Source organism: Callorhinchus milii, unplaced genomic scaffold (assembly GCF_018977255.1).
Source record: "Callorhinchus milii isolate IMCB2004 unplaced genomic scaffold, IMCB_Cmil_1.0 Scaffold26, whole genome shotgun sequence".
Classification (NCBI taxonomy): domain Eukaryota; kingdom Metazoa; phylum Chordata; class Chondrichthyes; order Chimaeriformes; family Callorhinchidae; genus Callorhinchus; species Callorhinchus milii.
In genome coordinates this window covers 1939318-1964760 of record NW_024704767.1, presented here as the reverse complement: position 1 = coordinate 1964760, position 25443 = coordinate 1939318, and the positions used below count along the sequence as shown (strand labels likewise).

At 42.7% G+C, this 25443-nt stretch overlaps 1 protein-coding gene across 3 annotated transcripts in view; it reads left to right on the top strand.

Moving 5' to 3' along the window:
- Nucleotides 1-346: 346 nt before the first annotated feature.
- Nucleotides 347-25443, top strand: part of cgnl1 (cingulin-like 1) — a 55147-nt gene continuing 30050 nt past the window's right edge. Inside the window, exons 1-8 of one of the 3 annotated variants that reach the window (XM_042344066.1) lie at nt 347-446; nt 10224-11952; nt 12731-12810; nt 15820-15928; nt 19701-19823; nt 20443-20591; nt 23090-23231; nt 23961-24173. In XM_042344066.1, the coding sequence (XP_042200000.1) occupies nt 10294-11952; nt 12731-12810; nt 15820-15928; nt 19701-19823; nt 20443-20591; nt 23090-23231; nt 23961-24173 (2475 nt within the window). In that variant the 5' untranslated portion in view covers nt 347-446; nt 10224-10293. Of the gene's footprint in view, nt 447-3142; nt 3226-10223; nt 11953-12730; nt 12811-15819; nt 15929-19700; nt 19824-20442; nt 20592-23089; nt 23232-23960; nt 24174-25443 lie in introns of those variants that run through there. The other 2 variants (XM_007906483.2, XM_007906490.2) reach the window with 2 other exon arrangements.

Sequence of the window (25443 nt, the reverse complement as noted above, 5' to 3'; positions counted from 1 at the left end):
GTTGGTGTGTGTTACAGTGTGTGTTGGTGTGTGTTGGTGTGTTACAGTGTGTGTTGGTGTGTGTTACAGTGCGTGTTGGTGTGTGTTGGTGTGTTACAGTGTGTGTGTGTGGTAGTGTGTGTTGGTGTGTGTTACAGTGTGTGTTGGTGTGTGTTGGTCCACTCACACTCTCTCTCACTCTGTGTGTGTGTGTGTGTGTGTGTGTGCGCTCCCTGTTGGCCACACAGCCCGTCAGGGGGGGGACGAAAACCCCCACAGCGTATAACTTGCACAACCCCCACACCCCCCCACCCCACACACACACCCCCCCACATATACCCCTCCCCCCACCCCCCCCTACACACACACACACTCACGGAGCGCCTCCGCTCTGCGCGGCTCCGACTCTTCGGCGTCCGGAACAGTATGGAAACAGCCGCAGGACCGTGAGAACGGCCAAGAGCTCAGTAAGTCACCCCCACACCCCCTCCCTCACCCCCTCCCTCACCCTCACCCCCCCCCCCCCCTCCCTCACCCCACCCCCTCCCTCACCCCCACACCCCTCCCCTCCACCCACACCCCCTCCCCTCCACCCCACACCCCCTCCCCTCCACCCCACACCCCTCCCTCCACCTCCACACCCTCACCCCCACCCCCCCACCCTCCCTCCCTCACCCCCCACACCCCCTCCCCTCCACCTCCACACCCCCACATCCCCTCCCCCTCCATCCTCACCCCTCACCCCCTCACCCCCCCACCCCGGACTCTCCGGTGGGCTTCTCAGCGGGTTTTTGGAAGGGTAGATAGGGGGGTGGGGGGGGAGAGAGGGGGGAAAGAGAGAGAGAGAGGGGGGGGGGGGGAAAGGGAGAGGGGGGAAAGAGAGAGAGAGAGAGAGGGGGGAGGGAGAGGGGGGAAAGGGAGAGAGGGGGAAAGAGAGAGAGGGGGGAAAGAGAGAGAGGGGGGGAAAGAGAGAGAGAGAGAGAGGGGGAAAGAGAGAGGGAGAAGAGGGGCAGAGACTGTAACCTACTCCTGTGCTTCCCATTGACCGTAACTTTCCCGACACAATCTGCAATACATTAGAGCGCAAGTCTCCAGCCTTCAGGTTAGGAGCAGCTATGTACCCCCCAACCCCCCTCCCCACTGCCCCCCCTCCCCCCACTGTCCCCCTCCCCACTGCCCCCCCTCCCCCCCCCACTGCCCCCCCCCCCACTGTCCCCCCTCCCCCTCCCCACTGCCCCCCCCACTGTCCCCCTGCCCTCCCCACTGTCCCCCCCTCCCCCCCACTGTCCCCCCTCCCCCCACTGTCCCCTCCCACTGCCCCCCTCCCCACTGTCCCCCCTCCCCCCCCACTGCCCCCCTCCCCACTGCCCCCCCCCACTGCCCCCTCCCCACTGCCCCCCCCCCCCACTGTCCCCCCCCACTGTCCCCCCTCCCCCCCCACTGCCCCCCTCCCCACTGCCCCCCTCCCCCCCACTGTCCCACTCCCCACTGTCCCCCCCGTCCCCCCCCTCCCCCCCCCCACTGTCCCCCTCCCCACTGTCCCCCCTCTCCCCACTGTCACCCCCCCCTCCACTGTCGCTTATTTATCTATTGGTTTTCTCTCCCTTTACCCTATTTTTTTTGGGGGGGGGGTTATAAACAGGGGATAAAATAGCAAAAGAGTTAAGGCGAATTAATTTGTTCTGCTGAGTGGGAGTTGGTCACACATGTACTTTACTTACTTACTGCTTTGCAATGTTTCTCCAGTTTAACGTGCGTTTGGTTCGAAACTTTTTGACTCTTATGTGCCACAAAAAAATCAGGTGATTTTTCTCCTTTTCTTAAGAGGGAGTTGTTAATAATATTCATAATAATAATGATAATAATAGTCCTTGCATTTGCTCGGTCAGCGGATCAATCAAGTTGGTGTAAATCTCGTCCTCTTTTTTTTGGCACCTTCTTCCCCTGCCTTAAATACCGCAGCTCTGAATGGCGGAGACTTGCTTTCGGTTTTTTTCCATTAAAAAAAAAGATAACTGGAAGGAATTCCACCAAGGTCAAGGTTTACCCCGGCATTTGAGATTGTCCAGGGTTTGGCAAACTGTTGATACGTGGCATTAAGTTTTGCGGCTGTGTCCCTCTGCGAGTTCTTTGAAGAAACTTCGGAAAGCCGACTTCAAAGTTGAGACCGGGTTTGCCGATTTGCCAAATTCTGGACGCTCGAACGTTCGGCGTAAATAGAATAAACCTAGATCTGGGTGGAATTTCACCCCCTATGTACTGAACTGAATGCATCTAATAACCGTGGACTGAGAGATTCGACAGTGGTTCATTCCATTTGACAATTCAACAGTTTTGTCTTTTGACTGCATTCACTCACTGTGTAATTCTCCCCAAGAAGGAGAAAATGATTTTAAAAATATTGGCTTCCGCCGTCAAATGTTTTGTTCGGACGTGTTAAACGGTAGGTACGTTTAAAAATAATGCGTTTTGAGGAAGAAAAATAGTGCGCAAGTGGTTTAATTGTAACACAGTCTGGTTGCGAGCACTCCCAACAAGCGGTGCTGATGATCGCGGGCGTGGAATGGGAAGGGGTGGGGGGTTGAACAAAAAAAAAACTTCACATTCTTGACGCTTAGTGTCTCAACAAAAAAAGTTTCTGCAGAGCGCCAAAATAACGAGAGCTGTCAGCTTTAGAGACGAGTTAGTTACTTGTTTAATCCTGGAATTAGGTGAAACAGTAGAGAATTTTGCAAGCTTTGATGTTAAGTGAAATTGGAAGGAGAATTGGTTCTCTTGTTTCAGTGACTAGTGAAGAAACGTCAAACAAAAGCAGTGTCTTACTAACCTGCTACCTTGACCTTGGGATTTAAGCATTTTAATGCTTAGTATTTAAAATAGAGTGTTACAAGGTTGTAACACTATGTGCCACACAGTGTTCCTGTACGCAACAGGGAAGTTTATAAACGTCATCAGAATGTCCCAAGTGTTTTTTTTTATATTCAGTAAAACTCACATAAGTCTTATCTTTATAAATAGTACAAACGCCAAAGCTGTACATGCATCCGAGTCCCATTCAGTTTCCTATCAAAACCACTTAAATTCTTTGAACTAGTAACATTTATCATCTCCTCTAACGCGTTACACCGCACTCCTATCCTCCCCTTACTCCCGCACTTACCAGGTACGTTGAATCGGGGGAAATGACGTCCTGACCCATCGAGACGTGCGCAGAAGAACTTCATTTCACCAATCCAATCGTGGCTGGTAAGTAAGTGCGCGAGTGCGGCGAAGGGTTGAAGATGCATTGAATCGCAAAGAAACGTGGTCTTGACCTGTCCCCGCCTGCACACTTACCTGCTGCGGTGACAAAGTACCTACCGCGTGTGCATATGCCGGCGGCATTGAATTACGCAGGCGAAGCATAGTTTATTGATCGCATCGGATTTTCTATGACTTATACAGGGTTTGCCTTCAACTTATGGTCTTGACTGATATGACTTATGTGGGTCTTACAGTATATCGGGTCCCCTTTCACCCAGGGTCAGACATGCCCTGGGGTTGACCTGTATCCAATCTGGTGCTGGAGTGAGACATTTGATGACCCCCCCCCCCCCCATAGGGCAGGATGGGGCCTGGGGGGGGAAGGGGTGTAACGATTACATCCGATAGAAACATTATACTCCTGTTGCAGTCGGGTGTGCTCCTCCCGGGTTGGGGTTTGAAGAGGTTATCAGGTCAGTGTAAGAAGGAATAAGGAATTTTACCTGGGGCGATACCTGACCCACACCTGACAGGGAATGATTGTGATGCTGAGTGGCTGAAATGGGGAAGTGTTGCATTCCCAAGCACTGACATCAATTTAACACAAAAAAACCCCTATGTGGATAAATCATCTTAAAACATCACCATCCAGCGAAGGTTTGTACGGAAAAAATTACGACAAAAATGACATGCGCCCTCCAGCTACTAGCGAATAATGTGTTGCTTTAGCTGCAACTGAATAAACCTCTTTACACTGTTTGTTTCTTTTAAGAATTTTGTTTTAGAAATCTAGCAAGGAATCAGCAGCAACATTGCCCAAAGGGTTGTACCTCCTTCGGGTGGTCTCGACTCATTCCCCTGCTGAAATTTGAATCAGCTTCGGATCAGCTATGTCAAAGCCAGAGTTGTAAAGCAGTTTCTGCGTTGCTGTGATCCGGAAACCACAGTACAACGCAGCACTATTAGTCTATTCAGAGTTTTGAGCTGTTTTGTGCCAGCCACTTGCACTGGAAGAGCAGACATTGTGATGTGGAATTGTGCCCAACAGAAATTGGTTTGAGGTTACCCAAGTTCATTGGATTTTTGAGCCACTTTCAAAGAATATTTTATGAAACACTTTTTGAGTGTTACGAAACATTTTCTTTGATTATTATGTTAAACATGTTGGTTTTGGTGCAGCTATTTCTATTTTGTTTTCAATTGCATATATTAAACCTAATTATGTTTTCATAAACGTATTCTAGTTGCAATTTATTAAATGCATGCTTTTACACATTTATATCTAATAAACCCTGATAGACCATTCATTCAGCTCATTTATCTCATCAATCACTGGGTCCTGGTTATAGCAGATTGACTTTAGGAGTTGGAACCACTGTTTAGTAACTATGATGAAAGACTGTAATTTCAGAAAAGATATATATATTTTAAAAATCAAACAAATCTGAGAATAAACATTTTTACATTACAATCTGTTTAATTTAAAATGAAAATGATTAAATAGATTGGATATAGAAGACCTTATCACCAAATATCAAATGCAAATGTCAAGGCAAGAGGGAGTCTGCATGGGTTAGAGGACATTAAAGGGCATTAGTCCAGTTAAGTGATTGATTTGATGTGATAAATCCAAATCACAAAGGTGTAGCTTGAGCAGTTTTTCAATTGAAACCTCAGGACCAAATTGCTGGCTGCAATCCCCTGTGACACTCGCCTATTTATAGAGGATTGTAAGCTTGGCTGTTGCTTTGACCCAGCACTCGTTGGGTAATGAGGCAGAACAGTGTAGAATTTTGAGTTTGTGATAAAAATGTCCACAGATGTCAGACCGTCCAGTGGCTTTCAGACAGGGACTTGCAAAGAAATTGACTGTCCACTGCAGTAGGTGAAAGCAAAATGTATTTTTCCAATTAATATATATATATCAATTACTTAACTTGTGTGATTATATAAAAATATATATAAGGAAATTGTAAACTAACAACTAGTACATTGCACCCAACATGATAACGCCTACGAGTGTTAATTTCCTCAGATAGTCTTGAAACAGACTTTTCTTCATCTTTGTTAAGATACCCCTGTAACATGAAATTTGTTTTCTGGGAGATGGTGGTAAAAATTGTACATTATTTGGGTTAAAATAGATAAAAGCATTCAATAAAAGAAAATGAAGTGTAATTGTAACCCCTAAATTTTACAGGGGCTCAAAGCCAAACACATTTGGATTGAAAATGGCTATTGTATCTCAGTGAGCATTGTTTTTGCGAAAGATTGTTCATTACTCATTTATATTGTTCAAGTTTCCCTTTACAAGCCTAAGGAAATGACTTGCCTTTTTCAAGCATTTGGCAGGAAACCTTATTTTAGCTACCATTTCTCTTCAACCTTGTTTGAACGCACTAATTAGCTGAGACAAAATCACCTTATTGCATCTTTGGTAAATTATCTGTATTGCTTGATAATTAATTGTTGGGTAGGGAGCAAATTCGCTCAATGTGATCATCAACTGAGGAAGAAATTGGGCTTTACATTGATGGAATTTTTCTTGAGAGCGATGTGAATGGTTAACCCAATTACCACGTCTGGGTATCAGCTTTAGCATTTGTCTAGGCTGGCACTCCAGTACACTATAGACTAAAGTGCTGCTTTGTCAGGGATACTGTCCTTCGAATAAGATGTTAAAACTAAAGTCCTGTTTGCCTGTTCAGACAGACGTTAAAGACGTTAAGGATCCCAAGGCACTTTATGAAAAGAAGAGGGAGTTTCTATTAGTGTCCTGGCCAAAAATCCTCCAGCTAAATCCAGTCTGTTTGTGGGACCTTGCTATGTGCAAATTGGTTGCTGTGTTTGCCTACAAATACATAGATACTACAGCCGAAAGTAATTCCGTCAAGTGCATTGTGACATTCCGACATTATAATCTTTGCTTTTCATATACCGTTGTCAAGATAGCTCAAAGCACTTCACAGGAAAGACTGTTTTGTGGTGTGACTGTGTGCATGTGTGGGCAAACATATTATACCAAAAGAATGTATTATTATACTGAAATAACTATCCTAGTTTATACAGGCATCCAGAATCCCCAAACTATGGTATTTTTGCAAGATTTAGCCGATCACAAGATTCACTTACCTTTAACTCATCTGCCATAACTCTATGTGTTATTCGATTTTAGATTCTTTGCCTAACCTCTCAGGATTTATTTTATTTGTAGCACGAGAGAGAATGTTGAAGTTGTTGGCAATTGTTGGCCACCGCGCTGAGCGGATGAACGGAGTAGATTTGGCAAACAGTATGTGAGGAATGGCGACCTGAATAATGAGGTGCAATGCGGTTTGAGGAAATAAAAAGATTTACGAATGGTTCATTTCAACAATAACCAATAAGTTTCTCCTTCCGATGTACGTGACTGTTTAGGAGGCTCACTTTTTAAGGTGATTTTGGAGGCTAATTGGTTTGGGAATGAATTGAACGGATTAGACCAGTTTCCTTTCAGCAACCTAGCTGTTGAGGGCAGTGTTCATGGTGGTAGATGTGGGGCAACTCAATTATAACGTAATGTGTCGCTTACAAACCAATCTGACGCTGCGTTATAATGGATCTGCGGGAAAAAAAGTACTGTCAGAGCCATAGGGTCAGAATATCTCTGATGGCACTTTTTGCATGCTGTCCCCTGACTTTACTTGCTTTGTCAAGTGACAGCAGCAAGACTTTCTGTGCACAGTGTAACATAGCAATCCCTCACGATTGTAACGGAGTCACGTCAGCCAAGTTGTGAACTCAAATGTACAGTACTTTGATATAGCTTATGCTGCACCTGCCTTGGGAATTAAAAAACTCATAGGCATCTTTTGAAAAGTATTTTATGGCATGTTCCTTTTTGGGTTTTTTTGTGTAGGGTATTATTCCGTCCAAATAAATATCAGCTGTCGTATTTTTGATGTATTGATTAAGTGTGCTCCTAATGTTTGGGTATGATTAGACCTGTAAATATTACGCAGTGTTTCTCAACCGCAAGCAGTGTTTGACGGGGACCTAAGTAAACTAACAAGGCAGAGTTTACAGTTTAGTGCATGCAAATTATGAACTATAGCTTGTTCCCCATTTGGAAACAAAATCAACATGAGGAACATTGAATTGAGGGTTGAATTTCTTTCGCGATCGTTGCGCATATTGGCTGCTGCATTTCTCCTACAAAATAAACAGTCAATTCGCTTTACAGTATAATCTGCAAAACGCTTTGAATACGTCTCAACGATATGATAAGAAGCTATATCAAATGCAAGGATTATTATTATATTTCCCTTTACATGACAGCCTTGAGTTAGTTCATGGCTAGATGTTACTGTTGTGAAAATTGAAACTGAAGAGCAGTGTACAGTTTTTAAGAGGCAAGGCATGGAATATTTTTTAATTTACACACCCGAGTGTCAGATATGCCAAAGAAACCAGCTTTGGTCTCTGGAACATGATCTAACATCAGTCAGAAAATGGCTATCCTGGGATTGCTCAATTCTCATTTTCCCTGCAGTGGTGCACCACAAGACAAACTAACTCTTCAAGCCAAGACGTACATACATCTGTCCCCAGCATGATAGATATCCCTCCCTTTCTCTCACAGCAAGTCCCTCGTGCCCGGCTTGCCAATACAGCTCTAACGTTTTCATTAAACTCTAAACTGACAATACTGGCGCGTAAGACTGTGTTCAAAATTTGCAATTCAGAAAGTCTAATTTAAACGTCACTGCTTAATATTCCAAGAAGATGTTAATCGTCAACAATGTCTGGTGTTTCATAAGCAATTGGACAACAGGAAAATGGGACCCAGCCTGGGGTAGGCTTTCATTCCATTGCACGTATGTCTGTGGCCGTCCCAAATATTAGGAAGCAAATTCTGATCGCTGTGGTTTATGTTCATAGAGGTAGTTTGTAACCCCTTAGTTTGAAATGGTTTCAGCTGATCGAAAACAAACATCTTTCTCCTCCCTTCTCAGACTCTATGTGCTTTTGTGACACCCGCGAACCATGAGCAATGTGTTTGTAAACATTCAGTACCATGTTTGTCATTTCAACAACTTAACTAGTCTTGACAGGTTGTTATTAACCTTGGTAAAGGATTTTCTAAAGAAAACCTGTTGATCATCAGTGATTGTTTCCGCCTGTATACGCAAGCCAACCTTCACGTTGATTTTCTCAGCTACCTCAGGTAAATTCCTAACATTTAATGAGGAAGGTGTTTTTGCAAGTGTGCTGGTTTTACCTCAGTTCCTATCACCTCTAGGAGCTAGGTTTTAATGTGACGTAGACTGTCTTTCCACTCCTTACCAATTGTAATAACAATAATCTAGTTATCCTTCGGTGGGGATGGGGGCTTGGGGAGGAGGTAAAATGTGTCTCCTTGGAGCTGACGTGACCCCAAGGTGGCATGCTTGGCAGTGGAATGTCAGAATTAAATGAACCCTTTGTGGTCGTCTCTGTAATTTGCTTGAGGAGTCGGGCTTTTTACAAAAAGTACTCCCCTCATTGTTTTTCTCCTATTAAGGGTTGAATGTGCAAATGTTAGCTTTTGAGAGGTGGGTGGGATCAATCTGTGAATACTTTGGGATAAACAGCTTTACCAAAGTCGGAACAATTACCCCATATCTAAAGCGTTTGAACCCTCTCAATAAAGGCACTAAAAAAGACGTTAATTGCATCTTTTTTGCCGCCCCCCCCCCACCACCACCCATTCCTATAGGATCACAGTTAGTTTGGTTCAGAATAATTCTTAAATGTGATTCCTTCGGGATTTATAGAGAGCTGAGCAAGTGCAGAACTCACCACATTTAGGTCTGTCAGTGGTCTGCAGTGAGGTGTGTGTCCCTGTCCTGCCCCACACTGACCTCAGGTCTCTCTCTGACCTTCTCAACCTCATAACAGGTTGGGTCATCATCCCCTAAAGGAGCAAGGAAATATAATAATGATGTGCAATGGGTTAGAAGCCCTGAGCCATCCTCAGCAGGTTCCCAATGATAGTACAAGTTTGTCTGAGAGATGTGCTTTGCTTGTTTGATCTGATGATAGTTTTAACTCGTCGGAGATTTGCATTGTATAGTATATTTTATTTAGTTCTGAATTGAGGGCGGTTGTTGTGTGATTGAAACAAATCGCATTAGCTGTACATTCGCAACCAATAAAGTTTATAGTGCTGAAGTGGTCTTCATTGTGAGTGTTGATGGCTTAACAATGTCTCTCTGGGTTGGAATTTAAATCGTTACATCTGCACGTCACCTTCAAAAGGTTCGCCTGCAAAATATGGCCCCTGTTCTTTACGGATCCTGTGAAGCACTTTGAAAGCGCTCAGGGTCAGACTCCGCCACTGATAAGCGCTCCAGGACGCTACCCGTTGTGAAGGGAGCTATATAAATGCGAGTTGGTGTTGTTATTATTTGAGATGTCCTCCTCACATTCAAGGTGCTATATCAAATGCAAGGATTATTGTTATTAGACGCAAAGAAGCATTGTTCTGCCTTCCACAACATGGCATGTAGACCTGAAAAAGCAACCTATTTTCATTATTGAATGGTAGAACTTGCTAACTTGCAGATATTGAGTTATAAAAAATATTTTGACACAAAGAGGCTCTTCAGCTTTTGGATTAGGAATCTGGATGCTAGTACCCTTCCTCCACTCCCTCAACTCCAGTTATTTTGATTTCAGGGTCAAGAAACATCAGAGCTCATCTCTGTTCTCTCTTCACCCAAATAAAATGCCTCAGTGGCCAAGAATAATTATAATGTGGAGTATCTGTTTTGCGGCATGAGCCACCGTATTGTTTCTTTGAAAGAAATACTCTGCAATGATCCATTGGTTCCATTGAAAACACTGTCAATGTGAATTGTGCAATACAATAACAGGCGACTTGAATTATTTTGGTAACCACTTGGTTTGAGACCCACAAAACTACCCGAGTGATCCAATAATTTCTCTAACTGCTAATGACATTGTACTCTTCATTGCAGGTCAGGCGTGGATACAGAGTGACTGATTTTTTCCTTGGAGACTAATGTTGAAGCTCTCCAAGACAGGAAAATGCAGCAAAATTACGGAATTCAGATCAGGTTCATTCAAGATGCACAAGAAGAAGACACACCTAAGCCACGGAAATCTCTCTCTGCCAGCAAATCGGGGTCTTACGGGGTTAGTATTAGGGTCCAGGGAATCGATGGGCAGCCTTACGTAGTGCTGAACAGCAACAAGGAGGGGCAACTGCAGGTGTATGAGCCCCCAACTGGAAACGGCAGCGTTGATCGAACTTTAGTTCAAGATAGTTTCAAGGCGTATCCTGGTCCCTTCGGCGACTATGCAAGAGAACTGAGAACCGAGAAACTGTCTAAGGGTGGTGATTTTCCCGCTCACGAAATTCAGTGCCCCAGTCGTCATCGACCGTCTCTTCCGCCAAAGCTGCCTGCGCCACCTCCAGAGGACCCCAGAGAGGAGATCAACAAGGAGCGGATAAGAACCTCTAACTTACTGAATTTTCAGAAGCATCCTGAAATTCTAAAGCCTTATGACCCAGAGAAGAGCCTGTTTAAGCCCAATGGTCAGCCAAGTGGGACTGGTATTGGTAGCAAGATAGCGACTTCTATCCCTCCTTTTGCACAGAGGAAAGAAAGCAAGCCTTTTCACTCTTTAGCCAGGTCTGAATCCTCAACCAGGTCAGATATCGATGCAGCCAGCTCAGCAAGACCCAGTGACGATAAGAGCAATGTTGGTAAGTTTGCAATGCTCGGCAATCTCGCCAAGAAAGTTCCCGCTCCTCCCGGCAGCAAAGCCGACGTGTTCGATCCCAGTAGAAGATGCCAAAGCAACACCGGTACAGACACGGAAGACTCCAGGAGAACACGACCAGATTTGCTCCCGTTACGCCGGCAAGACTCGGCAGGAAGAGCTCTCGAGATCTCCCGGTCACGCCGATCGTCATCCTCCACCCCGACGTCTGTCTGCTCGGAGAAGCTCCTGTACAAACAGCGATCGGAGGATGCCGACGAGGAGCTCTACGCCGAGAACGTAAACCGTCACGAAAACCGAAGGTACATCCCGTTCAAAGCGGGCACCGGCCGCGATATTGACACGGGCTCCATTCCCGCGGTGGACGAGTTGATCGGGAAATTCGATGAAAAAGACGGGCAGCAGCAGCGGCGAGGGCGGTCGGTGGGCAGGAGGAACCGCATCAAACCGGAAGATCGGAAGCGTTCCCGCAGCGTAGACAGCGCTCTTCCCTTCCCGCTGCGGTGCAATTCAGCTTACCTGGACGAGCACAGCAAAAGTCGCGGGAAGTCAACCGAGCGCTTGCTCAGACCATCCCAGTTACTCCGTCAAAATGCAACATCTCAAGATCCCTCGTCACCTTCTCCTAGTGAGGAGCAGCCTGTAAGTTCTATCGGTGGTAGCCTTGATTGGCCTGATACAGGCCCTGGAGAAAAACAGTCCAACCACAGTTACGGTTGTATGAAGAATCTATCTCAGGCTGAAATGACTGGAGCAGCTAACGTGCAAAACACTGTGAAATCATCGACCCTGCCTGTGGGCACCATCAGCAAGCCTGATCCTGAAAAGAAGGAAGTGGCTTCTATCACACAGATAAAGACCAGTACAGCGACACTCTCCTTCTCTGGGAGCAGTCGGAATTCTGGTACTCACCAAAGTCCAGCAAGTACAAACCAAACCGCCTGTGATCGTGACGTGCAGGTAAGCTTCCAAGCTGTGAGTGTTGAACGTTAATTTGTCACTTCAGTAACTTTTTAATTTCTTTCCAAACGTTGAACCGGTTATTATCGCAGGAATGGTTTTGTGGCACCAGGATCCCTTCAAATGCGGAACTGATGGAGACGGCCCATTCGTTTCTCTGATGCAGGGACTGCAAATCGCATTGTTAACTCATTGCTATTCTGCACGGTCCAGAGGGGATTGAGGCAAGGCAGTGGGACCTATTTGGGGGATAATCAATACTAATATCTTAAGAGTTTAAGCAAGCTTCACCTACTGATTGGAGTGTCAGAATAGTTAACCTCTTGTTTCGCCTACAAAATACATGATACCGACACTTTACAGTATATCCTGTGAAGCGCTTTAAAATGTCCTCCAGATGTGAGATTCTTTGATTGTCAGTGAGAGTACAGGCCTTGGCACTGGTATGTTTATGATGGGGATAAACCCACAAAACCAAGTCCTGTTCACGTAGAAAACAGCAGGCAGGAACCTGATCTCGCCACAGAGATCTAAATTTATGACCCATCCCCACCTCCTAAAACAGAACAGAAAGGTTTTCAGGTTCTGTCTGGCTTCTTTCTATCGGTTAGTTGAGCTTATCCAAGGAAATGACAGAAAATCTTTGCACAGTAAATATCTTTTCATTGATTTATTATTCAGGCAGATGATGTTCATCTTAAGCTTTTCCTTCAACTTTGTAAGGATGTTTAAACTGCATGCTTGCTTATCTAATTTCTTTTATTCAATGGTTTTCTAGGTAACTCCCGACCTTTTGAAAGACCAGCAAACAAATGAAGAGACCGCAAAGCAAATCCTTTACAACTATCTTAAAGAAGGGTTGGTATCTGAAACAAAGTTATGAAAGTTGAGCGTGTTATCTCGGCAGTGATGTTGAAAAAGATTTTTGAAAAAAAATCTTAATTTGGTCACTCAATTCGCGACTGTTTGTGGGACATGGCTGTGCGCAACTGGCTGCTGCGTTTCACCCACAAGATACACAGACAATCCACTTCACAATATAGTTTATGAAGCGCTTTGAGACGTCTTAATGATGTGATAAGGCGCTCTATCAAATGCAAGGATTATTATTAATAAAATGTTACTTCACTTGTTTCTTGCAATAATTAAAATTGAGATTAAATTGCATTTAGTCATGTCAATGTAAAAGCACTTCAATTGTCTTTTCACTAAACTTAAAAGAGATATTATCAATTGTTTAAATTCCTTTTAGTATTTAGTAATCTGAAAATCATACTTGTTTATAGATTATATATCAGTAAATACAAATTTATATCAAGTCGATAACAAGCAGATTCAATACACAGGACATTTTACCTCTGTCTAGTTCCCATTATAGGTTTGCTTTGTTTATTTTTTCACTTGGGTAATATTAATGAGTTTTAAGGCAAATATTTGCACATAGCTGGCAAGTAAATGGTTTGAAGAAATCATTTGCAGGATATGGGCTACAGAAAAATGTCATTATTTTCTGTTTCTAGTTGTAATTTCTTTGACATCCAAAAGTTCTGTTCATTTCCTTTTGTCTCCCGTCAGCACCGCGCACAAAGACAGCTAACAAACGGAAGTCTCTTCTATTTAGTCGCTCACAACAAATCTTTTAATGAGATTTTTTAATAAAAAAAATGAATACTGCTTGTCTGAGACTAAAGGCCACGGTACATTCCTAATTCATGGACTGGGGTTATGATACTGCTCCACACATTCCCTTTCCCTTGAATAAGCACAGTCGAGGGTTTGAAAACAATATATTTTAATTATTTGCCCAGTTGACTTCCATTTCTAGCTCCATGACACATTGCTGCTGCAAAATGTTAAAACCAGCAACTCACGCATGATGTGTCCAGGTTATAGGCACTCAGTAGTAACATTGCATACCTTAAAGCTCATGTGCAATCGACTTAATTTTACAGTGCCAGTGAAGTGTGAGGTAAAATTTTAACATGACAAGTATTAAACTTTATGGCAGTTGGACTTCGGTCTTTGCTAACAGAACTTTCAAGGCGGCAGACTGAATAGGAGGAGAGCTTGAAACGACTTCAATTTGCATATGCTTTTTTTAAAAAAAACAGGAAGCATTGGAGTTCTTTCTCAATTACAGTCCCAATTAAGATATATAATTGATATCTTTAATCAGAGCCTCTTTATTTACCATAGCACGTGTTTCATCACCACTGTAGTGTAATTTTCCTCCTTCCACTTTTTCTGATTTTTCTTTCTCTACTTGCCTCCGTACCTAAAAAGTGCCACGAGTCGAGTTTTAATGGTTTTATTGACCTGGACCGTCACCAATGTCTGGCTATACAGTTGTAATCCTGGACAGAACATCGGTAGGTTATTTGACCTGTTGACGTGTCCTCACAGCTGAGCTGATGAAATCCTTGCACAATAACTAAATTGAGGCTTTTTTTAAAAAAAACTCAAGGGCATAGAGTGTCAGTGTTAATAAAACCATAGAAATTGATCCCACAGAAGGCAATTTTGACCCATCGGAGCAGTGCTGGCTCTTTTAGGACTTTCTCCCTCCTTCCTCCTGGTTTACTTCATGGCACAGGATATCACCAACAGAAAGTGAATAAGCATTAACATGACACGCATTGATATCTGAAATCTTGCGATGTAGTTTAAAAAGAAATCCAGGGCATTCTAGTTGGTATTGCGATTTAATTGGCTTTGTTGTTTATGTACACGAGTAGCAATTTGAAGATAAATCATCCAGACGATTTATTCGTTTCAGCCCCTTTTGTTACCACCCACCGATGGTAGGGCGGGTCGGGCGGGAAACATGGAGCAGGCCAGAGCCCGCTGAACGGAGGGAGCGGGCAGGCTGGTAGGGAGTCAGCAGGTCAGAGAGGTAGGAGGGGGCAAGGCCATGGAAGATCTTGAAAATGAGGACGAGGATCTTGAATTCGATCCTCTGAGGGATGGGGAGCCAGTGGAGTCGGGCGAAGGTGGGAGTGATGGGGTCACGGAGCCTGGTGTTTTGGATGATCTGCAGCTTGTGAAGGGAAGAGTTGGGAAAGCCAATGAGGGGGGGAGTTTCCATAATCGAGCCTTGATGTGACGAATGCGTGGGTGAGTGTGAAGATTAGGTTAAGGTATTAATTTAATAAACATCGTAAACTGCCTAAAGCTTTCGAGGATTGTAAGATAGTGTTGCCTTAAATACAGATTAGAAAACAAAGACCATTTGAAAATACTGGAGTTTTCTTTAAATGCAAATTTTTAATATCTTGACTCTACGGGGAAAGCTGTGCACAGTAGATAAGAGCATATTTACACTGTTCACAGTGTTAATCCTTCATTGTTCAGGATATGAATCATTTTATGATTCTTTGCTTTGATCAGTGTTAAAAATAACACACAATGCAGTGGGATTCCGCAGTTGGTTTGCAACAATAACATAACTGATATTTTGCTGAAGATGGTAATTTTTATGACTTGATTTTGACTGTAAGCTCTCATGGGCCAGATGTTCACAACAATGTTAAAATAAAAAATGCCACAGTCTTTTTAATATCTTTAATGGGATTGTATTGTTCTGCTGAGTGAATTTCAAGTCATGCAAAGCAATTATTTTCATCTCCATTCTATGTCACTGGAGGCAAATTTAGCTCCAACTATTTGAGTGCACCAAATGGAGCTTTCTAGATCTATTCTTACTTTATTGATGTGCGGAACTAGTACAAGAAACTTAAAGTTATTTCAAACCAAGACCGATAGAGGCACATAATCTTTCACTAGATTAGATGTCGTTGGTGTTAAAAACGACTCTGACACTGGGATGGGATTGGATTGTTAAATGTCCTTTTTTTGTGTTCTTTCCAGGAGCAATGATGATGATGCCACAAAGAAGAAAGTCAATCTGGTGTTTGAAAAAATCCAGACATTAAAATCACGGAGTGCAGTTGCTGGTGGAGAGCCAAAGGACAAAAAAGTGAGTTACTGTGATTGATGAAGTGATTTAATTTGTCGAGGTTGATTTAACAACAATTTACATTTACACAGTACCTTTCACATTGGGAGGGTGTCTCAAAATGATTCACGCAACTGACTGGAAGCCTGAGGTTTTTTTTGGCTGGGGCTGCGGGGGGGGAGAAAACAGGTGACTTTTGGGGGAAAGGAACGATAATAACAAAAATAATTTGCATTTATTTAAGCCCCTCATGCAGGGTAGCGTCCCAAAGCGCTTGACAGTGGCGGAGCACAATGACGAGCCGGGGGGGGGGGGAGGGGGAGGGGGCGGTGGCTGTAAGCATGGTCAAAGAGGAAAACGGTCAACATTGCCGAAAGCATGGTTGGAGAGACAGATCATAAAGTAAGAGAGCGAGCTGGCAAGGTAGAGCATCTCTAGGATGGAGTTCCATTCCAGAATGGCTGAAAGCTCACCCATTGATAGAAACATAGGAATCGGAGTAGGCCTTTCAGCCTCTCAAGCCTGTTCCACCATTATATTAGATCATGGCTGATCTGTACCTCAACTCCAATTATGATGGTGGAGTAAATTGGCAGGGGAGAGCAGTAAGACTGTTTTCTTGCAAAAAGCATGTATTCCTTTGCTGTCCTTTAAGCTTCTGCGTGAGGAAAGGCTAATTGGCCGAGGGACTGGGTGGTTACTGGCAACCATGCCTGAGTTTGAATCAAAGCCTTCGGGAGAAGGTGAGGAAATTGGCAATTCTCCAAAAACATTCTTGGCTATTGTTTTTAAGGACACAGAAAGAAAGTTCTGCCTGTCATCAGTGCCTTGGGATGTCTTCCCGACCTGAAAGGAGCTACACAAATGTGATTTGTTGTTGTTGCTGTTGTTGTTGTTGTCAACTCAACAACCTAAGCTGTGAATGTTAGCAGACATAAAGATAGACATGCAGCTTTCTCGTGGCCTTATATAACACTGATACTTTGCAGGAGTCATTTGAATTCTGTAGATTTGAATAGATTTCTGATGGAGTGATTGGACAACACTGTATTGTTTTGTTGCAGTTGTTTCTATGTCATGCCATAGTGTGCTTAGTAAACATTTAGTACAGTGGTTTAAAAAGATCCCATGTGTTTTGGATTGTATATTAATTATTTTGTCAGCTTTTCCCAGTTATGTACTGACTGGTCGATTCAGGTGAAATCTGGTTTTATTCCGGAGGAAGCAAGGTGGAGGAAAGACTTTGAATTCTGATTTCCCATGAGGTTACTATTCCAGTTGGCAAATCTTAATTTATTTACCTTTCTTCTGCTACTGCTCCTGTTCTGTGGAGCCAAGACAACTGATGCAGTTACCGCACTAAATTGAGACCGCTGAAATCGTGTATGGAGTCCAACAGATGTTACCGGAATAATGGACTTGAGCGCGGAGGCTCATTCGCTTCCTCTTAACTCTTGTGGTTGTTTATGTGTGTGACAGCCTGGCTAATTTGGTAGCACTCTCACCTCTGAATTCAATGGTTGTGGGTTCAAGCCTCACTGCGGAACTTGGAACTCACAAAGTCTATGCTGACACTCCGGTGCAGTATTGGGTGCACTTCATTATCATATAAGACGTTAAGCCAGGTGGTAGCCCTTCTAGTGGAATTTATTACTCATATCCCAGTTCCCTTTTCCCTTCCGTCATTCCCTTTTATACCCTTCAAATATTTGTCAAATTCCCTTTTAAATATGGTGATTGTCACCAGCACAAAAGGCACTATGGAAAAGCATTGCATATTCTGATAGCCCTGTGTGTGAAAGATTCTTCTTAGCTCCCCCTTAACCCTTCCAGTAATAATCCTCACCTTAGGCCCCTTGTTACCACGGTTTCTGAGCAGCAGGATCATCCAATGGTATTCTCAAGCATGCATTTGATTGCGTGCTTTTTGAAGGAATTGATCAATGGAGCATCACCTTGTTTATCAGTTTCACATGTATAGTATTTGTGTGTGTGTGTGTGTGTGCGTAGAGGGAAGGGGGTCTTATCTCCAGTTTTGCTTGAACTTACTCCCACGTCGAACCACACTGTTTTGCCTACAGGAAAATATTTCCACTTTGGGGAAATGTTTTCATTTGTGGAAACTATTAGACTTATCTGTTACATAACGATGATTTTACACCAACTTTACTCTGTTAGGGTTTACAGTATCCCTGCGAAAATATTCTTGGAGCTGCTTATCTGAGACCAGCAGACATATGTTACTCATTGTGTTCATTCAGTTGAGTTTGGATGCACTCATCTATAGCAGCAAATCTGTTAGCTGTGAAATGTGCCGAAAGGGTACATTAAGTTCTATTATCATATGAATACGCATGAGTGTTCATTATGTAATTATGTCTTGAGTCGTAAAGCCCAGTAGTACAGTTTTAATAATTCTATAGGACAATAATTTAGGTTTGCAATGTGAAGACCTAACCAAATGCTCTTGATATAACAAAGATATTGGTAGGATAGCATTCTCTTTCTTCCCCTCAAATGTACCTTATGTGAACAGATCCTTATGAGTGAAGAATGTCAAATTCATGCTAATTTTTCTAATAATAATAATCCTTGCATTTACCTTATCACGTTGTTGAGACATCTCAAAATGTTTCACAGAATATATTGTACAATGGATTGACTGTGTATTTTGTGGGCAAACATTATCTGTTGGTCAATAGTGAAAACCAAAAGAGTATCATATAGCAAAGTAAATTTATTGGGAGAAAAATATTTCTACAGTTGCAGATTATAATGAGACTGCTTATTGCCTCATCTGCAGTTTCTTTTCAATGTGTTTCATTAAGGAAAATCAATGATGTGCATTTAAATTACTGCTTACTGTGAAGCGAAGAGACCACATCAAAGTAACGAGGAAGTGGGAATATGAGCCTTGAGGAAGGAAAAACGAACAGAAACACTAATAAGGAGCAATTCATCCTTTAAATTGGCTGAGATGAGTTTGTTATGGTATACATAAATTTGGCTTGTGATCAAATCTTTTTGAAATATACTCAGCTTATTAGCAATGCCATATATTTGTTGACTTTATTGTTATATTGTACAAAGTATTCTCAAAAGTGATTAAATCCATTGGAATATTTGATATTCTCAGTAATACTGGTTTGCTGCACATCGTCTGCCTGAACATCAGTGGGGGATGCTTTCAGCTATTCTGCCCTCACTCTCCAGAACTCCATCCCTATACCTTGTTCTCTTCCTCTCTGCCATCAAAGCCTCATTAAGACATAGCTCTTCAATACTTCTTCCCCCCCCAACCAAGCTTGGGCTTCCAGTCAGTTTGTGAAGTTTTGTAAGATGTCCTTCCTTCGTGAAAGATATTATATAAATTGTTGTTGTTAAGGTGGGTTCATGATATCCAGTTGGTATATCTTAATCTGGGTGGATAAGTGATGTAAATGCATTGACGTACAAATTTGTGCGCTAGTTTGATTTCTATTGATAAATAAGATCTAGTTAGGGGCTGACTTGTGGGTGTCCTCAACCATTTATTATCATGGACTTTCCCCGATCTTTCAGTCAGTTCATCCTTGAATAACTAAATCGGAAAGGCTTGTCTGTGCTGAGTTATCTTGTCTAGAAGTACGGGGGCAATTAAATTTGGTGTTCCTCTTGGTTAAACAAGGGAATTCCACCCAGGGTTCCCTTACCTGATTGCTATCAACCTAGAATGAGGCCACGATTGGGGCATTTGTCAGAGATTTGTTTTGTGAAATGTACCTCATTTTAATTGTTGTGCTTTGCCTTCTAGGTTGACGAGTCTTCTACTGAATTCAAAGCGCTGCTAGAGCAGAAGAATGAGCTTGAAAAGAAAGTAGTTGAAGTGGAAAAGAAAGTAAACGAACTGAAAAAAGCCCTGGAGAAAGAAATTCTGGTACGATAATTGTTCCCATGCCTCCTTCAAGGCCCGTCTCAAGACCTTCCTCTTTGACCGGGCCTTCAGTCACCCTCCTAACCCCATCCTCCCTGGCCCCCAACCCCAGCTTGGGTGTACATTTTTGACTGTCCAGCGCTTTGAGACATTCTCCTGACATGAAAGACGCTATATAGGTGTAATTTGTTGTTGTCATTGATAATAACTTATGGAGTCCTGTAGCTCAGTGGTTAGAGCACTCGCCTTACAAGCGAGACACCTGGCTTCAATTCCAGGCAGGGCGAAACCTTGGGCAAGTTTCCTTACTCCACATGCCTAATAATAATCCCTCCAAAACAAAACAATAATAGATTGGTCATTTTCAATCCACGACTGTTTGTGGGACACTGCTGTGCGCAATTGGCTGCCGCGTTTCGTCCACAAATATACAGTCAATTCATTTTACAGTCTATTCTGTGAAGCGCTCTGAGACGTTGAGAAGACGTGAAGAGCGCTATATCAAATGCAAGGATTATATTATTATCATTTACGCGATTTTCAGCTCATTGTTTCTGAGACATATTAAATATGTATCTTTCACCAGCACAATTGGGGGATGGGGTTTGTGTTTTTTTTGTAGAATCAGCAGAGCACTAAAGAGCAGAAAGATAGGACAAAGGCCAATCTTAAAAACCTGGAGCAGGAGATGGAGGAAAGTTTAGAAGAAAACAATCGCTTGAGAGAACTGCTAGCAAAAACTGATAAAGAACTTCGAAGTCAGCTGGAGGAGTAAGTAGCAGGATTTGACTGATCGACTTTGTTCACACAGTTAACGTTGTTGTTTTAACTAAGTTTAATTAGTCAGTCATTTACAAAAGAGAGACTGGGAGTCCTGTCCCCTAGTGCCGGAGAAAATAAAGGCTAAATGATGCGCTCATTACTGAGTCCTGAGCCACTAGACCAGGGAGATCTCCTTCGATCCCTGACCTGTGTCGAGTTTGCTGACCTGAGCTGGGGCAGTGGTAAGGGATGCTATGATTAGTTAGGTGGTCTCAGTACCCCTGACTTAAGGGTGTGCAACACACAGTGGGCAATACTGTGCCAGGGTTAATGATCACCTTCCATTAATGATTGCATTAGAGTGGATGGGAGGGCAGAAAGGGAGACATTCAATGAAACAAAAACATTTCACAGTGAGACTCAACTGAAAATACATGGTTAAAAGAATTCTGTGTGTTTTATCCCAATCCCCAGTCCATCTGACTCCTTTTTCAGTCTATTGGAGTACGTTTCAGCTGCTTGCTAGTTGCCCTCCAATACACCAGCCAATTGCTCATTGTCTGAGCATGAGTCTGGAACAGTGAGTGTTGTCAGGATGATCGATTGTGGAAGATATCACACTGAGCCCGACTGTGTCCTCATCCGATGTTTGTCCACAAATGGGCACTTTACAACAGGACCTCGAGATAGCGATCAGGAGTTGAACCCCTGGCTGATCAGTTTATTGTCCACCCTCTGTCCTCTCCTTAGTCCAGGACGCACCAAGGCTAATTCTAGCAGCTCCGGCTGAGATCAAACAGGCAACCTTTTGTTCTGCGTGGCTTACTGCACCGGGCTGAGTCGTTACCCGCTAAGCCATTAGGGGAGCTCGAAATTCTTCTTAAAAAAAAGTTGCACTATTAGTTGGCATCGAATCAAAATGTGACAATGCCTGTCATAGAACACAAGAACACAGGAAGAATAGCAATGAGAACAAGCTGTTCAGCGCATTCAGGTCTATTTTTCTGGATTGCGATTGAGACAGACTCTTGTATCTGCTTCCTGTGCCAGTGCCAAGCCATCTACTCCTCGTCCACAGCTCATTCTTTCGCCTGAGCGCATAGTGTTTCATTTTACAAGTTTTAAATCGCACTTAGCTTGTGATTTCCTAAGCTTCTCGTGATCCATGCTTCTTTGCTTCTGTACAAATAAGTTATCAGCAGCCAAGTCCTATCTCTTCCTTTCTTCATCTTCCTTTTTCTGATGAGAGCAAATTCAGTTCTTTCATCATCTTTTGAAAGCTTAATGATCTAAGCCTTGGATACCAACCTAGTTATTCTTCATTGTACTATTCCCGGTGCTTCTCTGCTTCATGTTTTCAATATGGTGGCTGGAACTGAATGCAGAATCTCTCTAATATGACCACCAGTTCTCGACAAACTCTCAGTGTTACCCTGAAATTATTCTCAATGGGACGTTATCCAAAAATCTGGTGGATGTTTTTAATATCCTCTAAATAGGGCTTAGTAAGATGAAAGTAACTAATCAGCTAAATCATTTTTTTCATTTAAATGTGACTTATCACCGTTTCCAAGTATTTTTAGCGATATATCTATTGCACACTATAAAGCACTTTAGTCTCTGTTAAATAAGACAAATTGAAGTGATGCACCGATCTTTTTTTTACAATAGTTTACCTATCGAGCAAATGTATTTACTTACTTCACTTTCACTTCATTTTTCTGCAGCTCTTAAAAGAAACTTACTGCCTAACGGCTTCCTAATTAAGACTGCATTTAAGAATTTACTAAATTCTAGTCACTGTTGAATGCTACATAAGTCGAGTAAATCTTTATCCAGACAGAGTATCTACCCCAATGTATCTCACTGAATGCAGCATTTAAAGCATTTAGTCATATAGAGGCTCTGAGATTAATGTGAATGGATTACAAGACTCTAATCCAATTGAGAGGCTGTGATGACATCATTTTAACCTTGCAATTGGATTATTAACTGTAATCCTCTCCCAATGCTCCAGTATTATGGTATCTTCTCTCTCTCTCTTTCTCTATATATTTAGTTTGACATTTGGTTAAGTAACTATTGGGTAATCAAGATCAGTATTTTCCAGTTAATTATTTGTCAGGAACTTCCACAACATTTGTTTCCTTCAAAGTACATAGAAAACTATTGAAATACAGTTAAAAATAACTATTTAAAAATAGTTTTTCTTCCTTCGTCTCCCTCCTCTCCCCCCCCCCCCACCTCAGGCGTCAATGGCTGTGTCTTCGTAGGCAAACAGGGAAGCTAATATGTCCAAAGCAATGTCCAATTGTGCACGCGAATAGAATTGGGCGCTCATTTTATGGCTTTTCGTGGGACATTGCTGTGCACAAATTAGCTGCTGCATTTGCCTATTAATACACACTACAGCTGACGGCCGGGTTGGTGGGGGGAGATGAAAGGGGAAAATCTATTTTTAAGGTGGAATATTTTTTTTTAAGCTGATGGATTTATTCTCCTCTCAGGTTGATGCAAGTTAAGATGGAGAAAGAGCAGTACCAGAGCGAAATCAGAGACATGCAAGATCAACTCTCTGAGATGCATGATGAGCTGGATCATGCGAAGATTACTGTTGCCAGCGAAGAGGAAAAGGAAATATTGATCATGGTAATTGGGTGAAAATTAATCAACGCACAGCATTATTTCTGAGTTAACTGCCTCTTGTTACCTCATCCCCCTGTTTGGTTGGTAACATTGGCTGTTTTGAGGTTGATGTTAAGCCACAACACCATCAATTAGAAGTACATCATCTTGGAGAGGGAATTGAGAATTGACTGAATCTTTTGATTAGAAAATGCTGGTCTCCTCCAACAATTCCCACGCTCAAAGTAGCTGCTACATTCGCCTATTGATTCATACACACTGACTCCACTTCACAGCAAAATACTGTGTTGTGCTTTGAGACGTCTCGATGTTGTGATATAGGTGCTATATCAAATGCAAGTATTATTATCATTAAAGTAGCTTAGCTTTCAAAGCCACTGCCTGACGCTGCACTGAGCCATGACCTAGGAGGTCTCACGATTTGATTCCTGGTGTGTGCTGAATTAGCTGATCTCAGCTAGGGTTGCAGTGGTTCACGTAGAATAAAGGAGGGGGAAGGATATTTTTAAAGGGGAAAAAATGGTTATACGAGGCCCTTCATTTTAATTCAAACATTATTAACTAAGCTTCAAATTAATAAATTCTAATAATAAGTTGTAAATAATCTAAATGCAATTATTACAATAGTTTCACTGCAGATACCGTACACTTAAACTGTGAAATGCCAAACTGTGCATGTTTGATGGTGTTTCCGGCTGAGCCTTTACCCATTGAGCTGTGCTTCTGTTGCAGGATTTGATTCAGGCAAAGCAGGAGTTGAAGGATGTGCTGGCCGCCAAAGAAGATCAGGAAGAGGCGCTGAAACGGAGAGAACGTGAGCTCACAGCACTCCGAGGAGTCCTCAAGGAGGAGGTGTCGAACCACGACCAGGAGATTGAAAATCTTAAAGATAAATACGAGAAGGAGATGCAGAAACAGAAGAAGCGCCTTGAAGATGAAGTACAGGTGAGTTAATTCCGGCATTAACGGATTGCCTTTCTTGGGACGGTTTGGGTATGTTTCAGTCGTGAATTGGCAATTCATCGCTCTGTCTTGCACCCTGATGAAGAACGGATGTGAAGAAAAATACTATTGCGACACTCCCGACTTCAGGGTGACCTCGTCATAACCCGGGTATTTGAGCCTGGCCGCTCAGAGGTCGCGTTGTTATAAGAAAAGCGTGAAAGAAAAATGGATGACATCCGGGTTACTGTGTCCGCACTGACATCACTTCTTGCACGTAGGAGTCTGACTCGTCAAAGCTGGAACCCAGGTGCACTGCTGTAAACAAGCCAGCGCGATCCCAGGGGATGTTATAAATGGGGTTATCATTCTCTCCAGGAAATCAAAGATGCCATATCTTGGAATACCTTGTGCCAGAACATCCCTTGATATTTATTTGCCAACATGTTGTCAATGAGTTGCGTGAGTAACACGAGCACAGAGAGTGTCACGTGCTTCTTGGTCTACTTTGGTAACATCCATTCGTTCATTCTCTGTCACACTCAAATGAAAGCGTTTGATGTGGTGTAAAGCATATGATCGTGGAAGTGAGTAAATCCTTTCCCCTCCTTCCAACTGTGCTGATAGGCCATGCCCTTAATGAGCGATGTTCTAGGGCACTTCACTGTAACTGTAATTGTAAATGATTAGATGAAAGATATGTTTGTTATGTGCTACAATAGATAGTCAAAGAAGTGCCCTATAAGTAGGTCAACGTGGCTGAAGGATGAGGCTATTAATAGTGATTCTTTTCTCGCAGTTGACACTTTAATGCTCCTGTCTTGGCACACTACGTTTCAAGATATAATTAGTTCAAGTTATTTTACAAGCGAAGACTCACATTTTCTTTTATCCTTAGCAGACTACATTTCAAGTTTAAAACCATTTCCCTCCTGCTGTGTCATTTGAATGGGGTTTACTAATTTACTTCAGTTTGGTGTTATAATAGGAAAGAGGTCGTACCTCTGTACCATTGCTTAAATTCTGAGATTAATTGCAATTAATTGTTCCATACAATCTCAAATTTACCAGTAACCAGTAAGATGAACTAAAGTGGTTCTGTGACTCGTGTGTTCATAACAGTTTCTATTTTTTATTCTAAAACGTGTAGAATCAATCCACTTTACAGTATACTCTTTGCACTTTGAGATGTCTCGAAGACATGATAAGGCGCTATATCAAATGCAAGGATTATTATTATCAATAATGGCAATATTTTGGTGGGAGAGAAAAT